Source organism: Chenopodium quinoa, unplaced genomic scaffold (genome assembly GCF_001683475.1).
Source record: "Chenopodium quinoa cultivar QQ74 unplaced genomic scaffold, ASM168347v1, whole genome shotgun sequence".
Taxonomy (NCBI): domain Eukaryota; kingdom Viridiplantae; phylum Streptophyta; class Magnoliopsida; order Caryophyllales; family Amaranthaceae; genus Chenopodium; species Chenopodium quinoa.
The window spans coordinates 7353209-7378315 of NW_018743574.1; the positions used below are offsets into that span (position 1 = coordinate 7353209).

At 33.5% G+C, this 25107-nt stretch overlaps 1 protein-coding gene across 1 annotated transcript; it reads left to right on the forward strand.

Annotated features, from left to right (window-relative positions):
- Positions 1 to 476: 476 nt before the first annotated feature.
- Positions 477 to 24495, forward strand: LOC110682441 (pentatricopeptide repeat-containing protein At5g67570, chloroplastic-like). The gene is made up of 9 exons (XM_021858784.1): positions 477 to 1158; positions 1241 to 1432; positions 1643 to 1724; positions 1822 to 2013; positions 2094 to 2207; positions 2301 to 2394; positions 22866 to 23023; positions 23136 to 23564; positions 23670 to 24495. The coding sequence occupies exons 1-9, from the start codon at positions 575 to 577 to the stop codon at positions 24294 to 24296; spliced, it is 2472 nt and encodes an 823-aa protein (XP_021714476.1). The 5' UTR covers positions 477 to 574; the 3' UTR covers positions 24297 to 24495.
- Positions 24496 to 25107: the final 612 nt, after the last annotated feature.

Consider the following 25107-nt stretch of genomic DNA (forward strand, 5'->3'; position numbering starts at 1 on the left):
ATATTTCTTTGATGTCCAAATCTCAACAAACATACGAGTATTTATTTGGACATGTTTTTAAGAAGAGAAAAATAATTGATGTAAATATAACAAAATGATTGATACCATAAGTCCATAACACAACAATTTATTAATTGTAATAACAATAATAATATAAGCCAGAATTGAATATAATTTTTAACGATTTTAATTAGGGTTGGATTAACTCGATATTATAAATTCGAATTTCATTTTTGTTTGGTTATGATAAACAATTTATTCACTTCTCTAAGATTAGTTTTCATTAAGTTAATGTTGATATAGGCAATTTAGCTAAGTCTTTTGTTTATGTTAATTTCTCTTATGTACAAAAATGTGTTAATGATTTGATTCAGTAATAATTCGACCTTTTTTTTAAAGATCATGTTAATTGGATTAGATGTTCGGTTATTAAGTCAATTTTTGACGAGTCTGGTAGAAATGGACTAATTACGTGTTTCATATCGACAGTCTTTTTAGATAAAATCACAAAACCTCCCCAAAACCCCTTGATACGTGCCACTCTTTTGAACTCCTCATCCAAAATTCATCACCAATGGAGGTTTTCGCCGGATCTCCGGCCCTTCCAAGCTGTAATTTCGTCGACCCACTAACCGAACAAATCAAACAAAGACTTCTCAAAAAAGGAGTTCAGCCAACCCCTAAAATCATCCACACCCTCCGCAAAAAACACCGCCAAAAATCCCTCCGCAAATCCAATCGTCTTGCTTCTCAATCCCCTGACGAACCCCTCTCTCAATCCCAGAAAGAAACTTTATCTCATGAAGCTTACTTCGAAACCATTTCCCAGGAATATAGAAATTTTAACAAAGCCATTAATTCAAAATCCCAGAGCTCGAATTTGGTGGGAAAGCCATGGGAATCTTTGGAGAGAGAAAAATTAAGGGAATTGGCAAGTGGGTATGAAGAAAGAGAATCGAATTTTGGTGGGAAATTGAAGTTTGAGCATTTAAGGGAATTGGGTTTGATTTTTGAAGAGAGAAGGGTTGAAGATTTGTCTTCATTTTTGGATGATGACGTTGAATTGGAAGAGGGTATGATTGAGGGTGATAATTTAAGTGGGACATTTGCTCAACGTCGAGTTTCTGAAGCTGAAGCTATTAAAATCCTTGTTAATAGGTGAAACTCTCAATTCTAATCAGGGTTTATGAATTTGTTTGTTTTATAGTTCTGTAATTTGGCTAATGAATTGGTGGTGTAGGCTTAGTGCTCGTGAGATAACAATGAAGGATTGGAAGTTTACAAGGATGATGAAACAGTCACGGCTGCAGTTTACTGAAGATCAGTTGCTTAAGCTTCTTGGCCGGCTCGGCGACCGGGGATGTTGGAGGCAGGCCATTGAGGTTGTGGGATGGGTATATAGCAGAAATGAGCATAAACATTTCAAAAGCAGGTATATTATGTGATTTGTTTTCATTCTTGGGGTTTTTGATGAATTGTTTAGTGGTTATTTATGGTGAATTTTTTTGCTTGTATTTCCATTAAGTATATATTCAAGATATAGTACAGTTAATGACGAGCTAAATGATAGAATATGAGTCATTGACTTTGGGATTTCTAAGTTCTAAGCTATACTTTTGTTCTTCTTTCGCCTGTGTCAAAGGTTTGTGTACACCAAGCTTCTTGCAGTTCTTGGGAAGGCAAGAAAACCACATGATGCTCTCCGAATCTTCGAGCAAATGCGTGTAATGAGAATATTTAAAATTATTACTTGACAGTTCTTAAGAATCATTTCAAATTTTTTATCGTAATTCGATGAGATCTTCAATTTAAGTGCCATAGGGGGATTTCCACATCTATCCAGACATGGCTGCTTACCATAGTATAGCTGTTACTCTTGGCCAAGCCGGAATGGTGAGGGAGCTGATGAGCATTATAGAGCGCCTGAAGGAGAAGAATTCTAAAAATATTAAGAATATGCGTTCCAAGAGCTGGGATCCCACCCTTCAACCTGATATAGTAGTATTCAATTCTGTAAGAGGGTCACTGTTTGTTGTCCACTGAAATATTCTGTTTGTGTTGTATGCCAATTTAAAATAATGTAATAATTGTAGGTACTGAATTCTTGTGTCACTTCCCATCATTGGAAAGGGGTCTCATGGGTCTTTGAGCAATTGAGGAAGTCTGGTCTAAAAGCCAATAGTGCTACGTATGGACTTGCAATGGAGGTATAGAACTCTCTTCTTGTTTCTTTGTATCTTGTTTATGCTTCGTTATTGTCAAATTACGTTGCTCAAGCTTTGCTGATGTCTCTTTGCTAGGTGATGCTACACTCTTCAAAGTATGACCTAGTTTACGAGCTGTTTCAGAAAATGACAAAAAATGGCAAGTCTCCAAATGCTCTTACTTACAAAGGTATGTTGCTTGACCTCTCCCTCTCCAGTCCTTTATTGATCCAAAATAATATTTATGGCCCCGGCAGACATCCCCCACATTCATAGTTGGAACATTTTGAATTATGAAGGTTGGAGATTGGGATGCTTTTAATGGACACCATGGGACCCTAGGATGCCAATTGTGTAGTTGCATTGTTGGAAACATATTTTTTGCTTCTTAACTAACAATTTAGCATGTTTTTAGACATGCCTCTGTCGCTCCTACTAATGCCTAATTAATTAAAAAAAATAAAATAAAAAATAAAAAAAATGTGTAATAAAAAATGGTTTGCTCCAAAATTGTGTATTAGCCTTCATAATTACAATATTTTTGACTTTCCGGAAATTTGTTTTTGTTGGTGGTCAATATGTTTCTCATGAGCCCTGTGAAAATCCGGGAGGTCATATTTGAATGGTTAAACGGTTTACTTTTCTTTTTTTAGGAAAACTGTTTACTTTATGTCATTATCATCAATTTAGTCATTTTTTAACACACCTCCCGTTGGTCTTTCTTACATTACATTATGGTTCCAAACCAATGTTTATGCCCATCTACTTTAGTTTTCCAAAATTGCTCGAAATTCCCACATCTACTCATGTGCCTTCCTAAACACTTAACTTTTTCAAACAAGGTAGAAGGTCAAGATGCTACCTTGGGACCCCGACTTAGATGGTTGGATTTATTTATTTTTCTTTTTTAACTTTCAACTTTGTTGGTTTTAGAACACGTCTCCCCTAGATCTTTTTTACTTTACCTCTATGGTCCATTATGATTCCAAAATTCAAACCCATAATGTGGAATGTTGAAAATATTCCCCACCCTTACCTAAATTATTGAAAATTTTACCTAAACTGTTTCAAAATAATGTATAACAACTTTCATTATTGGAACTTTTTTTTAATGCTACCCGTGGGATCCCTTGAGCAAGAGCCAAGAGGTCTTATAAGGGTTGGAGGTTGAGATGCTAGTCATTTGGAATGTTGGAACCATCTACCTTTGTTATGAACAATTAATATAGCCAGTTTAGAATAGGCTTCCCAAAGGCCTATACAACTTTCCCTCGTTAGTCCATAATTGTTCAAAACCAATATTTATGATAGCAAAATATATCTATCACATCTTATTATGTTCCTGGAATTTCGGGAAATTTTCTTTAAATTGCTCTTTGCACTCAAAAAGTCAAAAGGTTAGAGGTTGAGATAATTCCCATAGACCCCTTGAAACCCCAAATGACCATTAGTTTGAATCTTCTATATTTCTTCTTTCTTAACTATCTAAGGGCTTGTTTGGCATCATTTTTGGTTTTTAGTTTCCTGTTTTTTTTTTTTTTTTATTTTAAAACTAAAAACCAAAAACAGGAAACAAGAAAAATGTGTTTCCACTTTTTTGTTGTCAGTTTTCAAAATAATTATGATTTTAATAAGTTATAATAATTTTTGATTCATTATGTAACATATATCATATACTTTTATACAACAAAAAACCAAAAAACAGAAACCACAACAATGCCAAACAAACCCTAATTTGTCGGTTTTCAAACATGCCTACTATTGGTCTTTTCTCCTTTACCTCTATGGGTCCTTAATTATTCCAAACCAAGATTTCTGGTCCTATGATACATCCTCCACATTTACCTTTGTTTCGGAAAATTCCCTAAATTGTTCCATGTGTATTATAGTCTATATAATAAAAAATATTCAAGTTTTGAGTTTTTTTTAATTCTAAGATGGTTAGAGATCAAATTTTGAGTACCATGGGAGCCTATTTGGGTCCATCTTATTGCCTTTCAACCAATGATTTTGCTTCGCTAAATGTAATTGAATCAAACTAAACTCATTCTTTGGGTTGTATAGACATCTTTACAGGTGTCTTATGGTTCCAAATTAGATTATATGACCACGAAAGGTCACCCCACGCATATGAGTTCATTATTGGAAAAAATTCCAAAATTTGGCCTAAAATCGCGGAGTATAGGTTGTATGCCTGTATAGCCTTCAATTTTCAACAATAGTCGACTTTTTAGGACCTGAAAAGAAAATTTGCCAATATAATTCCCATAGACCTAAATACACTCCGGGGGGGTCCATTTGGGTGGGTGGAACCATCCACTTTGCCTTTAATTGTCAATTAGAGACATTAAAAAGTTACGCCTCTTTCATTAACTCATGGCCACCATGGACATTCATGATAACATGTAATGATCTTATACGGTAACAAACGACATTATACAACCTTGATGTATCCCCAATAATCTCAAGATTTTTTGACACCGGGACCCAAACCTCCAAAATTGCTTCGATTTCGTGTTTTATAGTCTTCAATTTTGGATAATTTTTACTTTTTCGGATCCAGAAAGGAAAGAGGTCATGGTATTTCCCATGGACCCTATGTTACCCTTGGAAACAATTTGGGTCCATCTTATTGCCTTTTAACTAATAATTTAGCTCACTTTCACTCTCTTAATATGATTGAATCAAATTAAACTCATTCTTGGGGTTAAATAGACATATTTGTAGGTGTCTTATGGTTCCAAACCAACTTAAATAACCTCAATAGGCACCCCACACATTCTGTTCATTTTTGGAAGAAAATCTAAAATTCGCTCGAAATCGTGGATTATAGCCTTCAATTTTGAACAATTTTCGATTTTTTTGGTCATGTAAAAAAAATTGTTCGAGATGATACCCATATACCCAAATACAATACGGGGGTCTATTTAGGTAGGTGGATCCATCTACTTTGCCTTTAATTGTTAATTAGAGGCATCAACATCTTATGCTTTTTCATTAACTCAAGGCCACCATTGACATTTATGATAACATATAATGATCATATACGGTAACAAACGATATTATATAACCTTGGGATGTGTCTCATATTATCTCGAGATTTTTTTAAACAAGTAGCCTCTTAAGTTGCTTCAATTTCGTGTGTTATGGCCTTCAATTTAGGCTATTTTTTTTTATTTTTTTATTTTCTAGGGTTTCGAAGGAAAGATGTCATGGTGTTTCCCATGGACCCTATGATACCCTAGGAAACCATTTGGGTTTATGTTATTGCCTTTTAACCAATAATTTAGCTAGTCTTCATTCTCCTAATATGATGAAATTAAACTAAACTCATTCTTAGAGTTCTATAGACATCTTTATTGGTGTCTTATGGTTCCAAACTAACTTATATAACCTAAAGGGGCACCCCATGTATTCCGTTCTTTTTTGGAAAAAAATAATCTAAAATTAGCTCGAAATAGTGGATTATGGGCTTAAAGCCTTCAATTTCAGACAATTTTTGACTTTTTTGGACCTGCAAAACTCATTGTCGAGATTATACCCATAGAACCAAATACATACACCTAGGTGGTCCATTTGGGTGAGTGAACCATCCACTTTGCATTTAATTGTCAATTAGAGACATCAACATGTTACGCCTTTTTCATTAACTAAAGGCCACCATGGACATATATGATAACATGTAATGATCATACACGGTAATGAACGATATTATATAGCCTTGGGATGTATCCCCTATTATCTCGGGATTTTTTGACATCGGGACCTAAACCTCTAATATTGCTTCGATTTCGTGTATTATAACCTTTAATTTTGGATAATTTTTTACTTTTCTAGGTCTGAAAAGGAAAGAGGTCATGGTGTTTCCTATAGACCCTATGTTACCCCAAGAAACTATTTTGGTCTGTCTTATTGCCTTTTAACCAATAATTTAGCTAACTTTCACTCTCTTAATATGATTGAGTGATTTGAGTCAACTTAAAACTCATTCTTGTGGCTATATAGACATATTTGTAGGTGTCGTATTCCAAACTAACTTGTATAACCTCAAGGGGCACCCCCACACATTCCGTTCATTTTCAGAAAAAATAAATCTAAAATTCGCTCCAAATCGTGGATTATAGCCTTCAATTTTGGACTTTTTTTTACCTGTAAACAAATTGTCGAGATGATATTCATATGCCAAAATACACTACGGGGATCTATTTGGGTGGGTGGAACCATTTACTTTGCATAAAATTGTCATTAGAGACATCTACATCTTATGCCTTTTGCTTTAACTTAAGGCCACCATTGACATTTATGACAACATGTAATGATTATATACTGTAACAAATGACATTATATTACCTTTGGATGAATCCTCTATCATCTTTTCTAACACCAGGACTCATAACCTCCTAAATTGCTTCAATTTTGTGTGTTATAGCCTTCAATTTTGGCTATTTTTTTTTTAATTTTATTTTTCCATGTTTGGGAGGAAAAAGGTTATGGTGTTACCATAAACCTTATGTTACCTTAGGAAACTATTTGGGTCCATCTTATATTCTTATTCTCTATTAACCAATAATTTAGCTCGTATTCACTCTCCTAATATGATTGTATCAAACTAAACTCATTTTTAGGGCTCTATATACATCATTATAGGTGTCTTATGCTTCCAAACTAACTTATATAACCTCCAGGGGTACCCCGCACATTCCGTTAATTTTTGGAAAAAACAAATCTAAGACGATTTTTTACTTATTTGGACCCATTAAAAAAATTGTCGAGATGATACCCATAGCCCCATATGCCTAAATACACTTCGGGGGTCCATTTTGGTGGGTGGAACCTTCCACTCTGCCTAAAATTGTCAATTAGTGACTTCAACATCTTACGCCTTTTTCGTTAACTCAAAGGCCACCTTGGACATTTATGACGACATGTTAGGATCATATAAGGTAACAACCTTTATTATATAGCCTTGGGATGTATCCCCTATTTTTTTGAAGATTTTTTGACACTGGGACCCATTACCTCCAAAATTGCTTCGATTTCGTGTATTGTAGCCTTTAATTTTGGATAATATTTTACTTTTCCGGGTCAAAAAAGGAAAAAAGGTCATGGTGTTTTTTGTGGACCCTATGTTACCCCAGGAAACTATTTGGGTATATCTTATTGCCTTTTAACCAATAATTTAGCTAGCTTTCACTCTCTTAGTATGATTGAATCAACTTAAACTCATTCTTGGGGCTATATAGACATATTTGTAGGTATCTTATGGTTCCAACCTAACTTATATAACCTTAAGGAGCACCCCACACATTCCGTTTATTTTTAGAAAAAAATCTAAAATTCGCTCCAAATCGTGGATTATAGCCTTCAATTTTGGACTTTTTTGGAGTAAAAAAAAATTGTCGTGATGGTACCCATAGGCCAAAATGCACTACGGGGGTTTATTTGGGTGGGTGGAACCATTTACTTTGCATTTAATTGTCAATTAGTGACATCAACTTATTACGCCTTTTTCATTAACTCAAGGCCACCATTGACATTTACGACATCGTATAATGATCATGTACGGTAACTATCGACATTATATAACCTTAGGAATGTGTCATCTATTATCTCGAGATTTTTTGATAGAAAGACAGTGACCTCCTAAATTGCTTCAATTTCGTGTCTTATGGCTTTCAATTTTTGCTTTATAGACATCTTTTTAAGTGTCTTATGATTCCAAATTAACTTATATAACCTCTAGGGACACCCTATACATTCCATTTCTTTTTGTAAAAAAAAATCTAAAATTAGCTCGAAATCATGGATTATAGTCTTCAATTATGGACAATTTTTGACTCTTTTGGACCCATGAAAAAGAAAATCGTTGAGATGTTATCCATAGACCCAAATACACTCTAGTGGTCCATATGGGTGGGGGAAACAATCCACTTAGCCTTTAATAGTCAATTATGGACATCAACATCTTATGCCTTTATCATTTACTCAAAGGCCACCGAGGGAATTTTTGACAACATGTAATGATCATATATGGTAACAAATGACATTATATAAACTTGAAATGTATTTCCTATTATCTGAAGATATTTTGACATCGGGACTTATAGCCTCCAAAATTGGTTCGATTTTGTGTATTATAGCCTTCAATTTTGGTTAATTTTTTTACTTTTCCAAGTTCAAAAAGGAAAGAGGTCATGGTGTTTCCCATGAAACCTGTGTTAGTGCGGGATACTATTTGGTCCATCTTATTGCCTTTTGACTAATAATTTAACTACCTTTCTCTTTCCTAATATGATTGAATCAAACTAAACTCATTCTTGGGGCTATATAGATCTTTGTAGGTTTAGTATGGTTCCAAACTAATTTATATAACCTTTAGGGGCACCCTACACATTCTGTTCATTTTTGGAAAAGAAAATAAAAAATTCGTACAAAATCTTAGATTATAGCCTTCAATTTTGGATTTTTTTGGACCCGTAAAAAAATTGTCGAGATGACACTCATAGACCCAAATACACAACGAGGGTCTATTTGGGTAGGTGGAACCATCTACTTTTCCTTTAATTGTCAATTAGAGACATAACCATCTTACGCCTTTTTCATTAACTTAGGGCCATTGACATTTATGACAACATATAATGATCATGTACTCAGTAACAAACGACATTTATATAACCTTGGAATGTTTCCCATATATTCTCTAGATTTTTTTGATAGTGTGACCAGTAACCATCTAAATTGCTTTAATTTTGTGCGTTATGGCCTTCAATTTTGTCCAAATTTTTTTTTTCGGGTTTGGAAGGAAAGTGGTCATGGTGTTTCCTATTGACCTTATGTTACCCTAGGAAACTATTGAGTTTCATCTTATTGCCTTTTAACCAATAATTTAGCTAGTTTTCACTTTCCTAATATGAATGAATCAAACTAGATTATTCTTGTGGCTTTATAGACATCTTTATAAGTGTCTTATGATCCAAATTAACTTATGTAACCTATACATTCCGTTTCTTTTTGGAAAAAAAATCTAAAATTAGCTCGAAATCATGGATTATAGCCTTTAAATTTTAGACAATTTTTGAATTTTTTGGACCCATGAAAAAAAAAAATTCATTGAGATGATACCCATAGACCCAAATACACTCCGGTGGTCCATATGGGTGGGAGAAACAATCCACTTAGCCTTTAATAGTCAATTATGGACATCAACATCTTATGCCTTTATCATTTACTCAAAGGCCACCGTGGGAATTTATGACAACGTGTAATGATCATATATGGTAACAAATGACATTATATAACCTTGAAATGTATCCCCTATTATCTCAAGATTGTTTGACACCGGGACGTGTATCCTCCTAAATTGCTTCGATTTTGTGTATTATAGCCTTCAATTTTGGATAGTTTTTTACCTTTCTAAGTTCAAAAAGGAAAGAGGTCATGGTGTTTCCCATGAAACCTATGTTACCACGGGATACTATTTGGTCCATCTTATTGCCTTTTTGACCAATAATTTAACTACCTTTCTCTTTCCTAATATGATTGAATCAAACTAAACTCGTTCTAGGGGCTATATAGATCTTTGCAGGTTTAGTATGGTTCCAAACTAATTTATATAACCTCAAGGGGCACCCAAAACATTCCGTTCATTTTTGTAAAAAAAATCTAAAATTCGCACGAAATCGTGGATTATAGGCTTCAATTTTGGACTTTTTGGGACCTGAAAAAAAAATTGTGGAGATGATACTCATAGACCCAAATACACAACGAAGGTCTATTTGGGTAGGTGAACCATCTACTTTGCCTTTAATTGTCCATTAGAGACATCAACATTTTACGCCTTTTTCATTAACTTAGGGCCACTTTAACATTTATGACGACATATAATGATCATATACAGTAACAAACGACATTATATAACCTTGGTATGTGTTCCCTATAATCTCGAGATGTTTTGACAGTAGGACCAGCAACCTCCTAAATTACATTAATTTTGTGTGTTATGGCCTTCAATTTTGGCTTTTTTTTTTTTTTTTTTTTCTCAGGGTTTGGAAGGAAAGAGGTCATGGTGTTTCCCATGGACCCTGTGTTACCCTAGGAAACTATTTAGTTCCTTTTATTGCCTTTTAACCAATAATTTAGCTAGTTTTCACTATCCTAATATGATTGAATCAAACTAAATTTATTCTTATGGCTTTATAGACATCTTTATAGGTTTCTTATGATTCCAAATTAACTTATATAACCTCTAGTGACACCCCCTGCATTCCGTTTCTTTTTGGAAAAAAAATCGAAAATTAGCTCGAAATCATGGATTATAGCCTTCAATTTCGACAATTTTATACTTTTTTGGATCCATAAAAAAAATCGTTGAGATGACACCCATAAACCCAAATACACTTCAGTGGTCCATATGGGTTGGGAAAACAATCCACTTAGCCTTAATTCGTCACTTATAGACATCAACATGTTATGCCTTTATCATTTACTCAAAGGCCACCATGGGAATTTATGACAACATGTAATGATCATATATGGTAACAAATGACATTATATAACTTTACAATGTATTCCCTATAATCTAAAGATTTTTTGACACCGGTATTGTAGCCTCCAAAATTGCTTCGTTTTCGTGTATTAAATCCTTCAATTTTGTCTATTTTTTTTCGGGTTTGGAAGAAAAGAGGTCATAGTGTTTCCCATTGACCCTATGTTACCTTAGGAAACTATTTAGTTTCATCTTATTGCCTTTTAACCAATAATTTAGTTAGTTTTCACTCTCCTATATGATTGAATTTAATTAAATTTATTCTTATGGCTTTATAGACATCTTTATAAGTGTCTTATGATTCCAAATTAACTTATATAACCTCTAGGGACACCATATACATTCCATTTCTTTTTGTAAAAAAAATCTAAAATTAGGTCGAAATCATGGATTATAGTCTTCAATTATGGACAATTTTTAACTCTTTTGGACCCATGATAAAAAAATCGTTGAGATGATACCCATAGACTCAAATACACTTTAGTGGTCCATATGGGTGGGGGAAACAATCCAGTTAGCCTTTAATAGTCAATTATGGACATCAACATCTTATTCCTTTATCTTTTACTCAAAGGCCACCATCGGAATTTATGACAACATGTAATGATCATATATGGTAACAAATGACATTATATAAACTTGAAATGTATCCCCTGAAGATATTTTGACACCGGGACCTATAGTCTCCAAAATTACTTCGATTTTATGTATTATAGCTTTTAATTTTGGATAATTTTTTTTACTTTTCCAAGTTCAAAAAGGAAAGATGTCATGGTGTTTCCCATGAAACCTATGTTACCGCGAGATACTATTTGGTCCATCTTATTGCATTTTGACCAATAATTTAACTACCTTTTTCTTTCCTAATATGATTGAATCAAACTAAACTCATTCTTGGGGCTATATAGATCTTTGTAGGTTTTGTATAGTTCCAAACTAATTTAAATTACCTTAAGGGGTACCCAACACATTCCGTTCATTTTTTTGAAAAAAAAAAAATCTTAATTTGCACGAAATCATTGATTTTTGCCTTCAATTTTGTACTTTTTTGAACCCGAAAAAAAATTGTCGAGATGATACTTAAAGACCCAAATACACAACGAAGGTCTATTTTGGTAGGTGGAACCATCGACTTTGCCTTTAATTGTCAATTAGAGACATCAACATCTCACACCTTTTTCATTAACTCAATGGCACTTTGACATTTATGACAACATATAATGATCATAAACAGTAACAAACGACATTATATAACCTTGGATGTTTCCCCTATAATCTCCGGATGTTTTGATAGTAGGACCAGTAACCTCCTAAATTGCTTTAATTTTTTTTTGTTATGGCCTTCAATTTTGGCTAATTTCTTTTTTTTTTTTTTTTTTTTTTTTTTTTTTTTTTTTTTACGGGTTTTAAAGGAAAGAGGTCACGGTGTTTCCCATGGACCTTATGTTACCTTAGGAAACTATTTAGTTCCTTTTTATTGCCTTTTAACCCATAATTTAGCTAGTTTTCACTATCCTAATATGATTAAATCAAACTAAATTTATTCTTTCGGCTTTATAGATATCTTTATAGGTGTCTCATGATTCAAAATTAACTTATATAACCTCTAGGGGCACCCCATACATTCCGTTTATTTTTGGAAAAAAAAATCTAAAATTAGCTCGAAATGATGGGTTGTAGCCTTCAATTTGTGACAATTTTTTACTTTTTTGGACTGAAAAAAATTTGTTGATATGATAACCATAGACCCAAATACACTCCTCTGGTCCATATGGGTGAGGAGAACAATCCACTTACCCTTAAATTGTCAATTATAGACATCAACATCTTATGCCTTTAACATTAACTTAAAGGCCACCATGGGAATTTATGACATGTAATGATCATATATGTTAACAAATGATATTATATAACCTTGAAATGTATCCCCAATTATCTCTAAGATTTTTTGACACCGTTACCTTTAGTCTCCAAAATTGCTTTGATTTCGTGTATCATAGCCTTTCAATTATGGGTAATTTTTTACTTTTCCAAAATCGAAAAGGAAAGAGGTCATGGTGTTTCCCATGAAACCTATGTTACCGCGGGATACTATTTGGTCCATCTAATTGCCTTTTGACCAATATTTTAACTACCTTTCACTTTCCTAATATGATTGAATGAAACTAAACTCATTCTTGGGGCTATATAGATCTTTGTAGGTTTCGTATGGTTCCAAACTAATTTTTTAACCTCAAGGGGCACCTAACAAATTCCGTTGGTTTCTCGAAAAAAATCTGAAATTCACACGAAATCGTGGATAATAGCCTTCAATTTTGTTTTTTTTTGTACCCATAAAAAAAATTTGTCGAGATGATACTCATAGACCCAAATACACAACGAGGGTCTATTTGGGTAGGTAGAACCATCCTTTAATTGTTAATTAGAGACATCAACATCTTACATATTTTTCATTTACAATTGACATTTATGACAACATATAATGATCATATACAGTGACAAACGACATTATATAACCTTGGGATATAATCGCGAGGTGTTTTGATAGAAGGACTTGTAACCTTTTAAATTGCTTTAATTTTGTGTGTTATGGCCTTCAATTTTGGTTTTTTTTTTTTTTTTTTTTTTTTTTTTTTTTTTTTTTTTTTTATGTTGGAAGGAATGAGGTCATGGTGTTTCCCATTTACCCTAGGAAACTATTTAGTTCCTTCTTATTGCCTTTTAACCAATAATTTAGCTAGTTTTCACTCTCCTAATTTGATTGAATCAAACTAAATTTATTCTTATGGTTTTATAGACATCTTTATAGGTGTCTCATGATTCCAGATTAACTTATATAACCTCTAGGGGCACCCCATACATTTCGTTTATTTTTGGAAAAAAAAATCTAAAATTAGCTCGAAATCATGGATTATAGTCTTCAATTTTGGACAATTTTTGACTTTTTTGGACCCATAAAAAAAATGTTGAAATGATACCCATAGACCTAAATACACTCCGGTGGTCCATATGGGTGGTGGAAACTATCCACTTAGCCTTAAATTGTCAATTATAGACATCAACATCTTATGCCTTTATCATTAACTCAAAAGCCGCCATAGGAATTTATGACAACTTGTAATGATCTTATATGATAGCAAATGACATTATATAACCTTGAAATGTATCCCCTATTATCTAAAGATTTTTTGACACCTGTAGCCTCTAAAATTGCTTCGATTTCGTGTATTATATAGCCTTCAATTTTTGATAGTTTTTTACTTTTCCAAGTTCGAAAATGAAAGAGGTCATGGTGTTTCCCATGAAACCTATGTTACCGCGGGATACTATTTGGTCCATTATATTGCCTTTTGACCAATAATTTAACTAGCTTTCACTTTACTAATATGATTGAATCAAACTAAACTTATTCTTTGGGCTATATTGATCTTTGTAGGTTTTGTATGGTTCCAAACTAATTATATAACCTCAAGGGGCACCTAACACATTACGTTCATTTCTAGAAAAAATCTAAATTTGTACAAAATTGTGGATTATATAGCCTTCAATTTTGGACATTTTTTGACCCATAAAAAAAATTGTCGAGATGATACTCATTGACCCAAATACTTAATGAGGGTCTATTTGGGTAGGTGGAACCATTTGCTTTGCCTTTAATTGTCAATTAGAGACATCAACATCTTACGCCTTTTTCATTAACTCAAGGCCAGCATTGACATTTATGACAACATATAATGATCATACACAGTAACAAACGACATTTATATAACCTTGGATGATTCCCCTATTATCTCGAGATTTTTTGATAGTAGGACCAGTAACCTCCTAAATTGCTTTGATTTTGTGTGTTATGGCCTTCAAATTTGGCTATTTTTTCTTTTTCGGGTTTGGAAGGAAAGAGGTCATGGTGTTTCCCATGGACCCTATGTTACACTAGGAAACTTTTTTGTTCCATCTTATTGCCTTTTAACCAACGTTACAAGGTTCGTGGTACGGAGCCACGAATCGCGATCTGATTCGTGCGAACCGGAACGCGGAACAAACGCGACCTGGGTCGCTGGTGGTCGCGAACCAGAACGCTGAAGGTGGCGATTCCTAGTTGTGGCTGAGCAAACACGGTTGTTCTTCCTCTGCAACCTTTAATGGCTTGTTTCCTGACATTTTCAATGCAGTTTTCTCTCTCTTTCTTCTTTCACGTGTATTTACTTATTTAATTTTTGAAGTTTTTGACTTTTTTTCTCCCTCCTCTCTCCTGATTTACCTAGCAGTAACATTTTATATATATATATATATATATATATATAATATATAAAAAAAAAAAAAAAAATATATATATATATATATATATGTGCACACTAAGGGTGGCGGCTAGGGTTTTGTTTTAATTGGTAAAAAGCTTAAAAGGCCTTAAACCTATATCTGTCTAACAACAACTTGGGCTTTTTTTAAATAAACAACTTGGGCTTTTTATTTTATTTGCTTTTTTTTAGCAATCCACTCACCTAGATATAAAAATATATCAATAAAAACCACCTATATAATTTATTTATTAATTTACTTATTTCGTACCCAATTGTACCGGATTCACCACGGGTAGCGTTCCGCGTATTCGTTTCCGTACCACGTTTCGAATCGAATCCCGTCCCATGTAACGTTGCTTTTAACCAATAATTTAGCTAGTTTTCACTTTCCAAATATGATTGAATCAAACTAAATTTATTCTTATGGCTTTATAGACATCTTTATAGATGTCTTATGATTCCAAATTAACTTATATAACCTCTACGGGCACCCCATACATTCCGTTTATTTTTGGAAAAAAAATCTAAAATTAGCTCGAAATCATGGATTATAGCCTTTAATTTTGGACAATTTTTTACTTCTTTGGACCCATGAAAAAAAATTTGTTGAGATGATACACAGACCCAAATACATTCTGGTGGTCCGTATGGGTGGGGGAAACTATCCACTTAGCCTGTTTCATTAACTTAGGGCCACCATTGACATTTATGACAACTTATCATGATCATGTACAGTAACAAACGAAATTTATATAACCTTCGGATGTTTCCCATATAATCTTTAGATTCTTTGATAGTATGACCAGTAGCCTTCTAAATTTCTTTAATTTTGTGCGTTATGGCCTTCAATTCTGTCTTTTTTTTTTTTTTTTTTTTTTTTTTTTTTTTTTTTGGGTTTGGAAGGAAAGAGGTCATGGTGTTTCCTATTGACCCCTATGTTACCCTAGGAAACTATTTAGTTTCATCTTATTGCCTTTCCAATAATTTAGCTAGTTTTCACTCTCCTAATATGAATGAATCAAACTAAATTTATTCTTATGGCTTTATAGACATCTTTATAAGTGTCTTATGATTCCAAATTAACTTATATAACCTCTAGGGATACCCTATACATTTCGTTTCTTTTTGTAAAAAAAATCTAAAATTAGCTCGAAATCATGGATTATAGTCTTCAATTATGGACAATTTTTTACTCTTTTGGACCCATGAAAAAAAATAATCGTTGAGATGATATCCATAAATCCAAATACATTCTAGTGTTCCATATGGGTGAGGGAAACAATCCACTTAGCCTTTTATAGTCAATTATGGACATCAACATCTTATGCCTTTATCATTTACTCAAAGGCCACCAAGGGAATTTTTGACAACATGTAATGATCATATATGGTAACAAATGACATTATATAAACTTGAAATGTATCCCCTATTATCTGAAGATATTTTGACACCGGGTCCTATAGCCTCCAAAATTGCTTCGATTTTGTGTATTATAGCCTTCAATTTTGGATTTTTTTTTTACTTTTCCAAGTTCAAAAAGGAAAGAGGTCATGGTGTTTCCCATGAAACCTATGTTACCGCGGGATACTATTTTGTCCATCTTATTGCCTTTTGACCAATAATTTAACTAACTTTCTCTTTCCTAATATGATTGAATCAAACTAAACTCATTTTTGGGGCTATATAGATCTTTGTTGGTTTAGTATGGTTCCAAACTAATTTATATAACCTTAAGGGGCACCCTACACATTCTGTTCATTTTTGGAAAAAAATAAAAAATTCGTACAAAATCGTAGATTATAGCCTTTAATTTTGGACTTTTTTGGACCCGTAAAAAAATTGTGGAGATGACACTCATAGACCCAAATACACAACGAGGGTCTATTTGGGTAGGTGGAACCATCTACTTTTCCTTTAATTATCAATTAGAGACATAACCATCTTACGCCTTTTTCATTAACGTAGGGCCACCATTGACATTTATGACAACATATAATGATCATATACAGTAACAAACTACATTTATATAACCTTGGAATGTTTCCCATATAATCTCTAGATTTTTTTATAGTATTGACCAGGAACCATCTAAATTGCTTTTATTTTGTGCGTTATAGCCTTCAATTTTGTCTAAATTTTTTTTTTCGGGTTTGGAAGGAAAGTGGTCATGGTGTTTCCCATTGACCTTATGTTACCCTAGGAAACTATTTTGTTTCATCTTATTGCCTTTTAACCAATAATTTAGCTAGTTTTCACTAATATGAATGAATCAAACTAAATTTGTTCTTATGGCTTTATAGACATCTTTATAAGTGTCTTATGATTCCAAATTAACTTATATAACCTCTAGGGACACCCTATAAATTCCGTTTCTTTTTGGAAAAAAAATCTAAAATTAGCTCGAAATCATGGATTATAGCCTTCAATTTTAGACAATTTTTTACTTTTTTGGGCCCATGAAAAGAAAAATCGTTGAGATGATACCCATAGACCCAAATACACTCTAGTGGTCCATATGGGTGGGGGAAACAATCCACTTAGCCTTTAATAGTCAATTATGGACATCAACATCTTATGCCTTTATCATTTACTCAAAGGCCACCATAGGACTTTATGACAACATTTAATGATCATGTATGGTAACAAATGACATTATATAACCTTGAAATGTATCCCCTATTATCTCAAGATTTTTTGACACCGGAACTTGTAGCCTCCAAATTGCTTCGATTTTGTGTACTATAGCTTTCAATTTTGGATAGTTTTTTACCTTTCCAAGTTCAAAAAGGAAAGAGGTCATGGTGCTTCCCATGAAACCTATGTTACTGCGGGATACTATTTCGTCCATCTTATTGCCTTTTGACCAATGATTTAACTACCTTTCTCTTTCCTAATATGATTGAATCAAACTAAACTCATTCTTGGGGCTATATAGATCTTTGTAGGTTTAGTATGGTTCCAAAGAATCCAAACTAATTTATATAATCTCAAGGGGCACCCAACACATTCCGTTTATTTTTGTAAAAAAAATCTAAAATTCGCACGAAATCGTTGATTAGGCTTAAATTTTGGACTTTTTTGGACCTGAAAAAAAAAATTATGGAGATGATACTCATAGGCCCAAATACACAACGAAGGTCTATTTGGGTAGGTGAAACCATCTACTTTGCCTTTAATTGTCCATTAGAAACATCAATATTTTACGCCTTTTTCCTTAACTCAAGGCCACTTAGACATTTATGACGACATATAATGATCATATACAGTAACAAACAACATTATATAACCTTGCGATGTTTTCCCTATAACCTCCTAAATTGTTATAATTTTGTGTGTTATGGCCTTCAATTTTGGCTAATTTTTATTTTTTTCTGAGGGTTTGGAAGGAAAGAGGTCATGGTGTTTCCCATGGACCCTATGTTACCCTAGGAAACTATTTAGTTCCTTCTATTGCCTTTTAACCAATAATTTAGCTAGTTTTCACTCTCCTAATATGATTGAATCAAACTAAATTTATTCTTATGGCTTTATAGACATCTTTATAGGTGTCTTATGATTCCAAATTAACTTATATAACCTCTAGTGACACCCCCTGCATTCCGTTTCTTTTTGGAAAAAAATCTAAAATTAGCTCGAAATCATGGATTATAGCCTTCAATTTTGGACAATTTTTTACTCTTTTGGATCCATGAAAAAAAAAACCTTGAGATGATACTCATAGACCCAAATACACTTCGGTGGTCCATATGGGTGGGGAAAACAATCCACTTAGCCTTAAATCGTCAATTATAGACATCAACATGTTATGCCTTTATCATTTACTCAAAGGCCACCATGGGAATTTATGACCACATGTAATGATCATATATGGTAACAAATGACATTATATAACTTTAAAATGTATTCCCTCTTATCTCAAGATTTTTTGACACCGGGATCTGTAGCCTCCAAAATTGCTTCGATTTCGTGTATTATAGCCTTCAATTTTGTCTATTTTTTTTTTCGGGTTTGGAAGAAAAGAGGTCATGGTGTTTCTTATTGACCCTATGTAACCCTAGGAAACTATTTAGTTTCATCTTATTGCCTTTCCAATAATTTAGCTAGTTTTCACTCTCCTAATATGAATGAATCAAACTAAATTTATTCTTATCGCTTTATAGACATCTTTTTAAGTGTCATATGATTGCAAATTAACTTATATAACCTTTAGGGACACCCTATACATTCCATTTCTTTTTGTAAAAAAAATCTAAAATTAGCTCGAAATCATGAATAATAGCCTTCAATTATGGACAATTTTCAACTCTTTTGGACCCATGACAAAAAAATGGTTGAGATGATACCCATAGACCCAAATACACTCTGGTGGTCCATATGGGTGGGGGAAACAATCCACTTAGCCTTTAATAGTCAATTATGGACATCAACATCTTATGCCTTTATCTTTCACTCAAAGGCCACCATGGGAATTTATGACAACATGTAATGATCATATATGTTAACAAATGACATTATATAAACTTGAATTGTATCCCCTAAAGATATTTTGACTCCGGGACCTATAGCCTCCAAAATTGCTTCGATTTTGTGTATTATAGCCTTCAATTTTGGATAATTTTTTTACTTTTCCAAGTTCAAAAAGGAAAGAGGTCATGATGTTTCCCATGAAACCTATGTTACCGCGGGATACTATTTGGTCCATCTTATTGCATTTTGTCCAATAATTTAACTACCTTTCTCTTTCCTAATATGATTGAATCAAACTAAACTCATTCTTGGGGCTATATAGATCTTTGTAGGTTTCGTGTGGTTCCAAACTAATTTAAATAACCTTAAGGGGCACCCAACACATTCCGTTCATTTTTTGGAAAAAAAAAAAAACTAAATTCGCACGAAATTGTGGATTATAGCCTTCAATTTTTTACTTTTTTGAATCCGAAAAAAAAATTGTCGAGGTGATACTCATAGACCCAAATACACAACGAAGGTTTATTTTGGTAGGTGGAACCATTGACTTTGCCTTTAATTGTCAATTAAAGACATCAACATCTCACGCCTTTTTCATTAACTGAAGGGCACTTTAACATTTATGACAACATATAATGATCATATACAGTAACAAACGACATTATATAACCTTGGGATGTTTCCCCTATAATCTCTTGATGTTTTGATAGTAGGACCAATAACCTCCTAAATTGCTTTAATTTTGTGTGTTATGGCCTTCAATTTTGGCTAATTTCTTTTTTTTTTTTTTACGGGTTTTGAATGAAAGAGGTCATGGTGTTTCCCATGGACCTTATGTTACCTTAGGAAACTATTTAGTTCCTTCTTATTGCCTTTTAACCAATAATTTAGCTAGTTTTCACTATCCTAATATGATTGAATCAAACTAAATTTATTCTTATGGCTTTATAGACATCTTTATTGGTGTCTCATGATTCAAAATTAATTTATATAACCTCTAGGGACACCCCATACATTCCTTTTTTTTTTTGGAAAAAAAATATAAAATTAGCTCGAAATCATGGGTTATAGCCCTCAATTTTGGACAATTTTTTACTTTATTGGACCAAAAAAAAAATTGAGATGAAAACCATAGGCCCAAATACACTCCTCTGGTCCATATGGGTGGGAAAAACAATCCACTTAGCCTTAAATTGTCAATTATAGACATCATCTTATGCCTTTAACTAACTCAAATGCCACTATGGGAATTTATGACAACATGTAATGATCATATATGTTAACAAATGACGTTATATAACCTTGAAATGTTTCCCCAATTATCTCAAGATTTTTTGACACCTGGACCTGTAGCCTCCAAAATTGCTTCAATTTCGTGTATCATAGCCTTCAATTTTGGATATTTTTTTTACTTTTCCATGTTCGAAAAGGAAAGAGGTCATGGTGTTTCCCATGAAACCTATGTTACCGCGGGATACTATTTGGTCCATCTAATTGCCTTTTAACCAATAATTTTGCTAGTTTTCACTTTCCTAATATGATTTGATCAAACTAAACTCATTCTTGGGGGCTATATAGATCTTTGTAGGTTTCATATGGTTCCAAACTAATTTATATAACCTCATTGGCACCCAACACATTCCGTTCATTTCTCGAAAAAATTCTGAAATTCGCACGAAAGTGTGGATAATAGCCTTCAATTTTGGAATTTTTTAGACCTATAAAAAAAATTGTCGAGATGATACTCTTAGACCCAAATACACAATGATGGTCGATTTGGGTAGGTGGAACCATTTGCTTTGCCTTTAATTGTCAATTAGAGACATCAACATCTTACACATTTTTCATTTACTCAAAGGCCACAATTGACATTTATGACAATATATAATGGTCATATACAATAACAAACGACATTATATAACCTTGGGATGTTTCCCCTATAATCTCGAGATGTTTTGATAGAAGGACTAGTTATCTTTTAAATTGCTTTAATTTTGTGTTTTACGGCCTTCAATTTTGGCTTTTTTTTTGGGGTTGGAAGGAATGAGGTCATGGTGTTTCCCATCGACCCTATTTTACCCTAGGAAACTATTTAGTTCCTTCTTATTGTCTTTTAACCAATAATTTAGCTAGTTTTCACTCTCCTAATTTGATTGGATCAAACTAAATTTATTCTTATGGCTTTATAGACATCTTTATAGGTGTCTCATGATTCCAAATTGACTTATATAACCTCTAGGGGCACGTCATACATTTCGTTTATTTTTGGAAAAAAAATCTAAAATTAGCTCGAAATCATGGATTATAGCCTTTAATTTTGGACAATTTTTGACTTTTTTGGACCCATGAAAAAAAATTTGTTGAGATGATACCCATAGACCCAAATACATTCTGGTGGTCCGTATGGGTGGGGGTAACTATCCACTTAGCCTTAAATTGTCAATTATAGACATCAACATCTTATGCCTTTATCTTTAACTCAAAGGCCATCATGAGAATTTATGACAACATGTAATGATCATATATGGTAACAAATGATATTATATAACCTTGAAATGTATCCCCTATTATCTCAAGATTTTTTGACATCGGGACCTGTAACCTCCAAAATTGCTTCGATTTCGTGTATTATAGCCTTCAATTTTTGATAATTTTTTACTTTTTCAAGTTCGAAAAGGAAAGTGGTCATGGTGTTTCCAATGAAATTCATGTTACCCCAGATACTATTTGGGTCCATCTTTAACCAATAATTTAGCTAGCTTTCTCTCTCCTAAAATGATTGAATCAAATTAAACTCATTCTTTGGGTTGTGTAGACATCTTTGTAGGTGTCTTGTTCTTCAACACTAACTTATATAACCTCAATGAGCAACCCACACATTTCGTTCATTTTTGTAAAAAAAAAATCTAAATTTGCTCGAAATTGTGGATTATAGCCTCAATTTCGGACAATTTTTTACTTCTTTGGATCCGTAAAAACATTGTCGAGATGATACCCATAGATCCAAATTCACTTCGGGGGTCTATTTGGGTGGGTGGAACCATCATCTTTGCCTTTATGACATTGTATAATGATCATATACAGTAACAAAAGACATTATATAACCTTGGAATGAATCCCCTATTATCTTGAGATTTTATTATACCAGGACCAGTAACCTCCTAAATTGCTTCAATTTTGTGTGTTATGGCCTTTAATTTTGGCTTTATATTTTTAATTTTTCCCGGGTTTAGAATGAAAGTGGTCATGGTGTTTCCCATGGACCTTATGTTACCCTAGGCCCCTAGCTACTTTGCCTTGTCCTTACTTTGCCTTGCATTATTGGCTTACTTTTGAGTTTTATGTTAGTTCTTGTCAGAACATTCTGGAACGAAGGTAAAGTTGATGAAGCTGTGCGTATAGTCAGGGACATGGAACAAAGGGGGATAAAGGGATCTGCCAGCGTGTACTATGAACTAGCGTGCTGCCTTTGCAACAAAGGAAGGTGGCAAGAAGCAGTGATGGAGGTAAGCAACATGGATCTAGATTGCTTGTTTTTGGTGTGATATGAATATGGAACTTTTATCGCACTTTATCCTTTTCTTGAAAGGTTTTTTTATTTTCTGAATTCATTGGCAGATTGAGAAGTTGAAAAAACTGCGTCTTACAAAACCATTGGCCGTGACTTTCACTGGCATGATTATGTCTTCTATGGATGGTGGATATGTTGATGATTGCATATCTATATTTGAGCAAATGCTAGATCATTGTCCTCCAAACATTGGAACTGTAAATGCTATGTTAAAGGTCTATGGGCGTAATGATATGTTCTTAGAGGTTAAGGAGTTAGTTGAGAAAGTCAAAGCTGGATACAAAGCTTTTCTGGGTGATGGTGACACTCCTCTAATCCCAGATTTCTATACATATGGAGCAGTGCTTGAAGCATCAGTTTATGCACATCAGTGGGAGTACTTTGAGTATGTTTACAAGGAAATGTGCTTTTCAGGATACCAGTTTGATCAGGAAAAACATGCAGTACTGCTTGTCGAAGCATCAAAAGCAGGCAAGGTAAAGCAATGGAATTAATTCAAGAATTCTAATGCAGTCTTTATTTTGATAGTTTCATTGTGCAAAAAAATTTATCATTATTGAACATTTTTATTCCTTGTGCAGTGGCATTTATTGGAACATGCCTTTGAAACAACTTTGGAAGCTGGAAAAATCCCACATCCAATGCTATTCTCTGAAATGGTCTGCCAAGCAATTTTGCAGGATGATTACGAAAAAGCTGCCAGACTTGTCAATTCAATGGCTCATGCTCCATTTCAAATAAATGAGAAAGACTGGACTGATCTCTTTAGAAAGAATAAGGATAGGATCAGTGATGAACACCTTAAAAAATTATCCACTACACTTAGTGAATGTAATTTGTCGAGTGAATCCACGGCCTCAGAACTGGTGAAAGCTTTGCATTCTATATGTGGGTCAGCACCAGCTGAGAGCACCTCTTGTAGTGATTCATATGCTGCCAAGGGCACCTGTGTCAATGGAAGAATTGCATACTATACTGGTGGACACCAAAAACTGCTTAATGATGACTTCTACCAAGATAAAATAACAGTTGGTCAATCTAGTTATGGAAAGCCCGGTATGAATGAGCTTCATGCTGTTAGTTCTGGTGATGGTTCTGATGAAGATGACAAAGCCAGCTTGAGCAGCAAGTCATCTAGCTTTGTTGATGTGGCCTCTGATAAAATTGCCTGTTTAGGTGAGGGTTTTTTTACATGTGCAATCGCATAGCCAAGATACCTTCGAAGAAATGTTAACATTTGATGATTGGGATTCTAAAGCCAGCGATATAGATCATCCACGATTACCTTCAGCAGATGAAATATTGCAATCTTGGAAGATAAATCAGGAAAAAGTATGGAACTAGTTCCTTCTTGAGCTCTAGTTGGAGTATCAGTGTTGTATTGGATATACTGATTGATTGTTTTTTTTTTTTTTTTTTTTTTTTTTTTTTGAAGATAATTGATTAACTAATTTATTATTATTATTATTATTATTATTATTATTATTATTATTATTATTATTATTATTATTATTATTATTATTATTATTATTATCATCATCATCATCATCATCATCCCACATGTTTACCAATTTACGAAATACACTCTCCTACCCGTTTGATTTTCCAATTTGGAATTGGGAAGTAAATTAAAGGAAGTAAATGCTATTAAGTGAAATACAAGTAAGGTAATAGAGTTTATAAATTTTAAGAGAGGGATAGAGCTATTAAAAGTTGACTCGACCCAAAATACCGACTCAAATCCGATTATTAACTGAATCATCTAAACCCGAAAAAATGGTGACCCAAATCCAACCTGACCTAACCTAATACCCTGGTCTCTAATACCCTCTGGGAGTCCAATCGGGTGGGTGGAACCATCCTATTTGCCTTTAAACGGCCAATTTACCGGTTTACAACTTGCACCGATTTAATTAAGTCAAGCCCACTACAAACATTTATGACAACAAATAATGATCAAATATGGTTCCAAACGACATTATATGACTTTTCGACACCAAGCACCGAAACCTCCAAAAT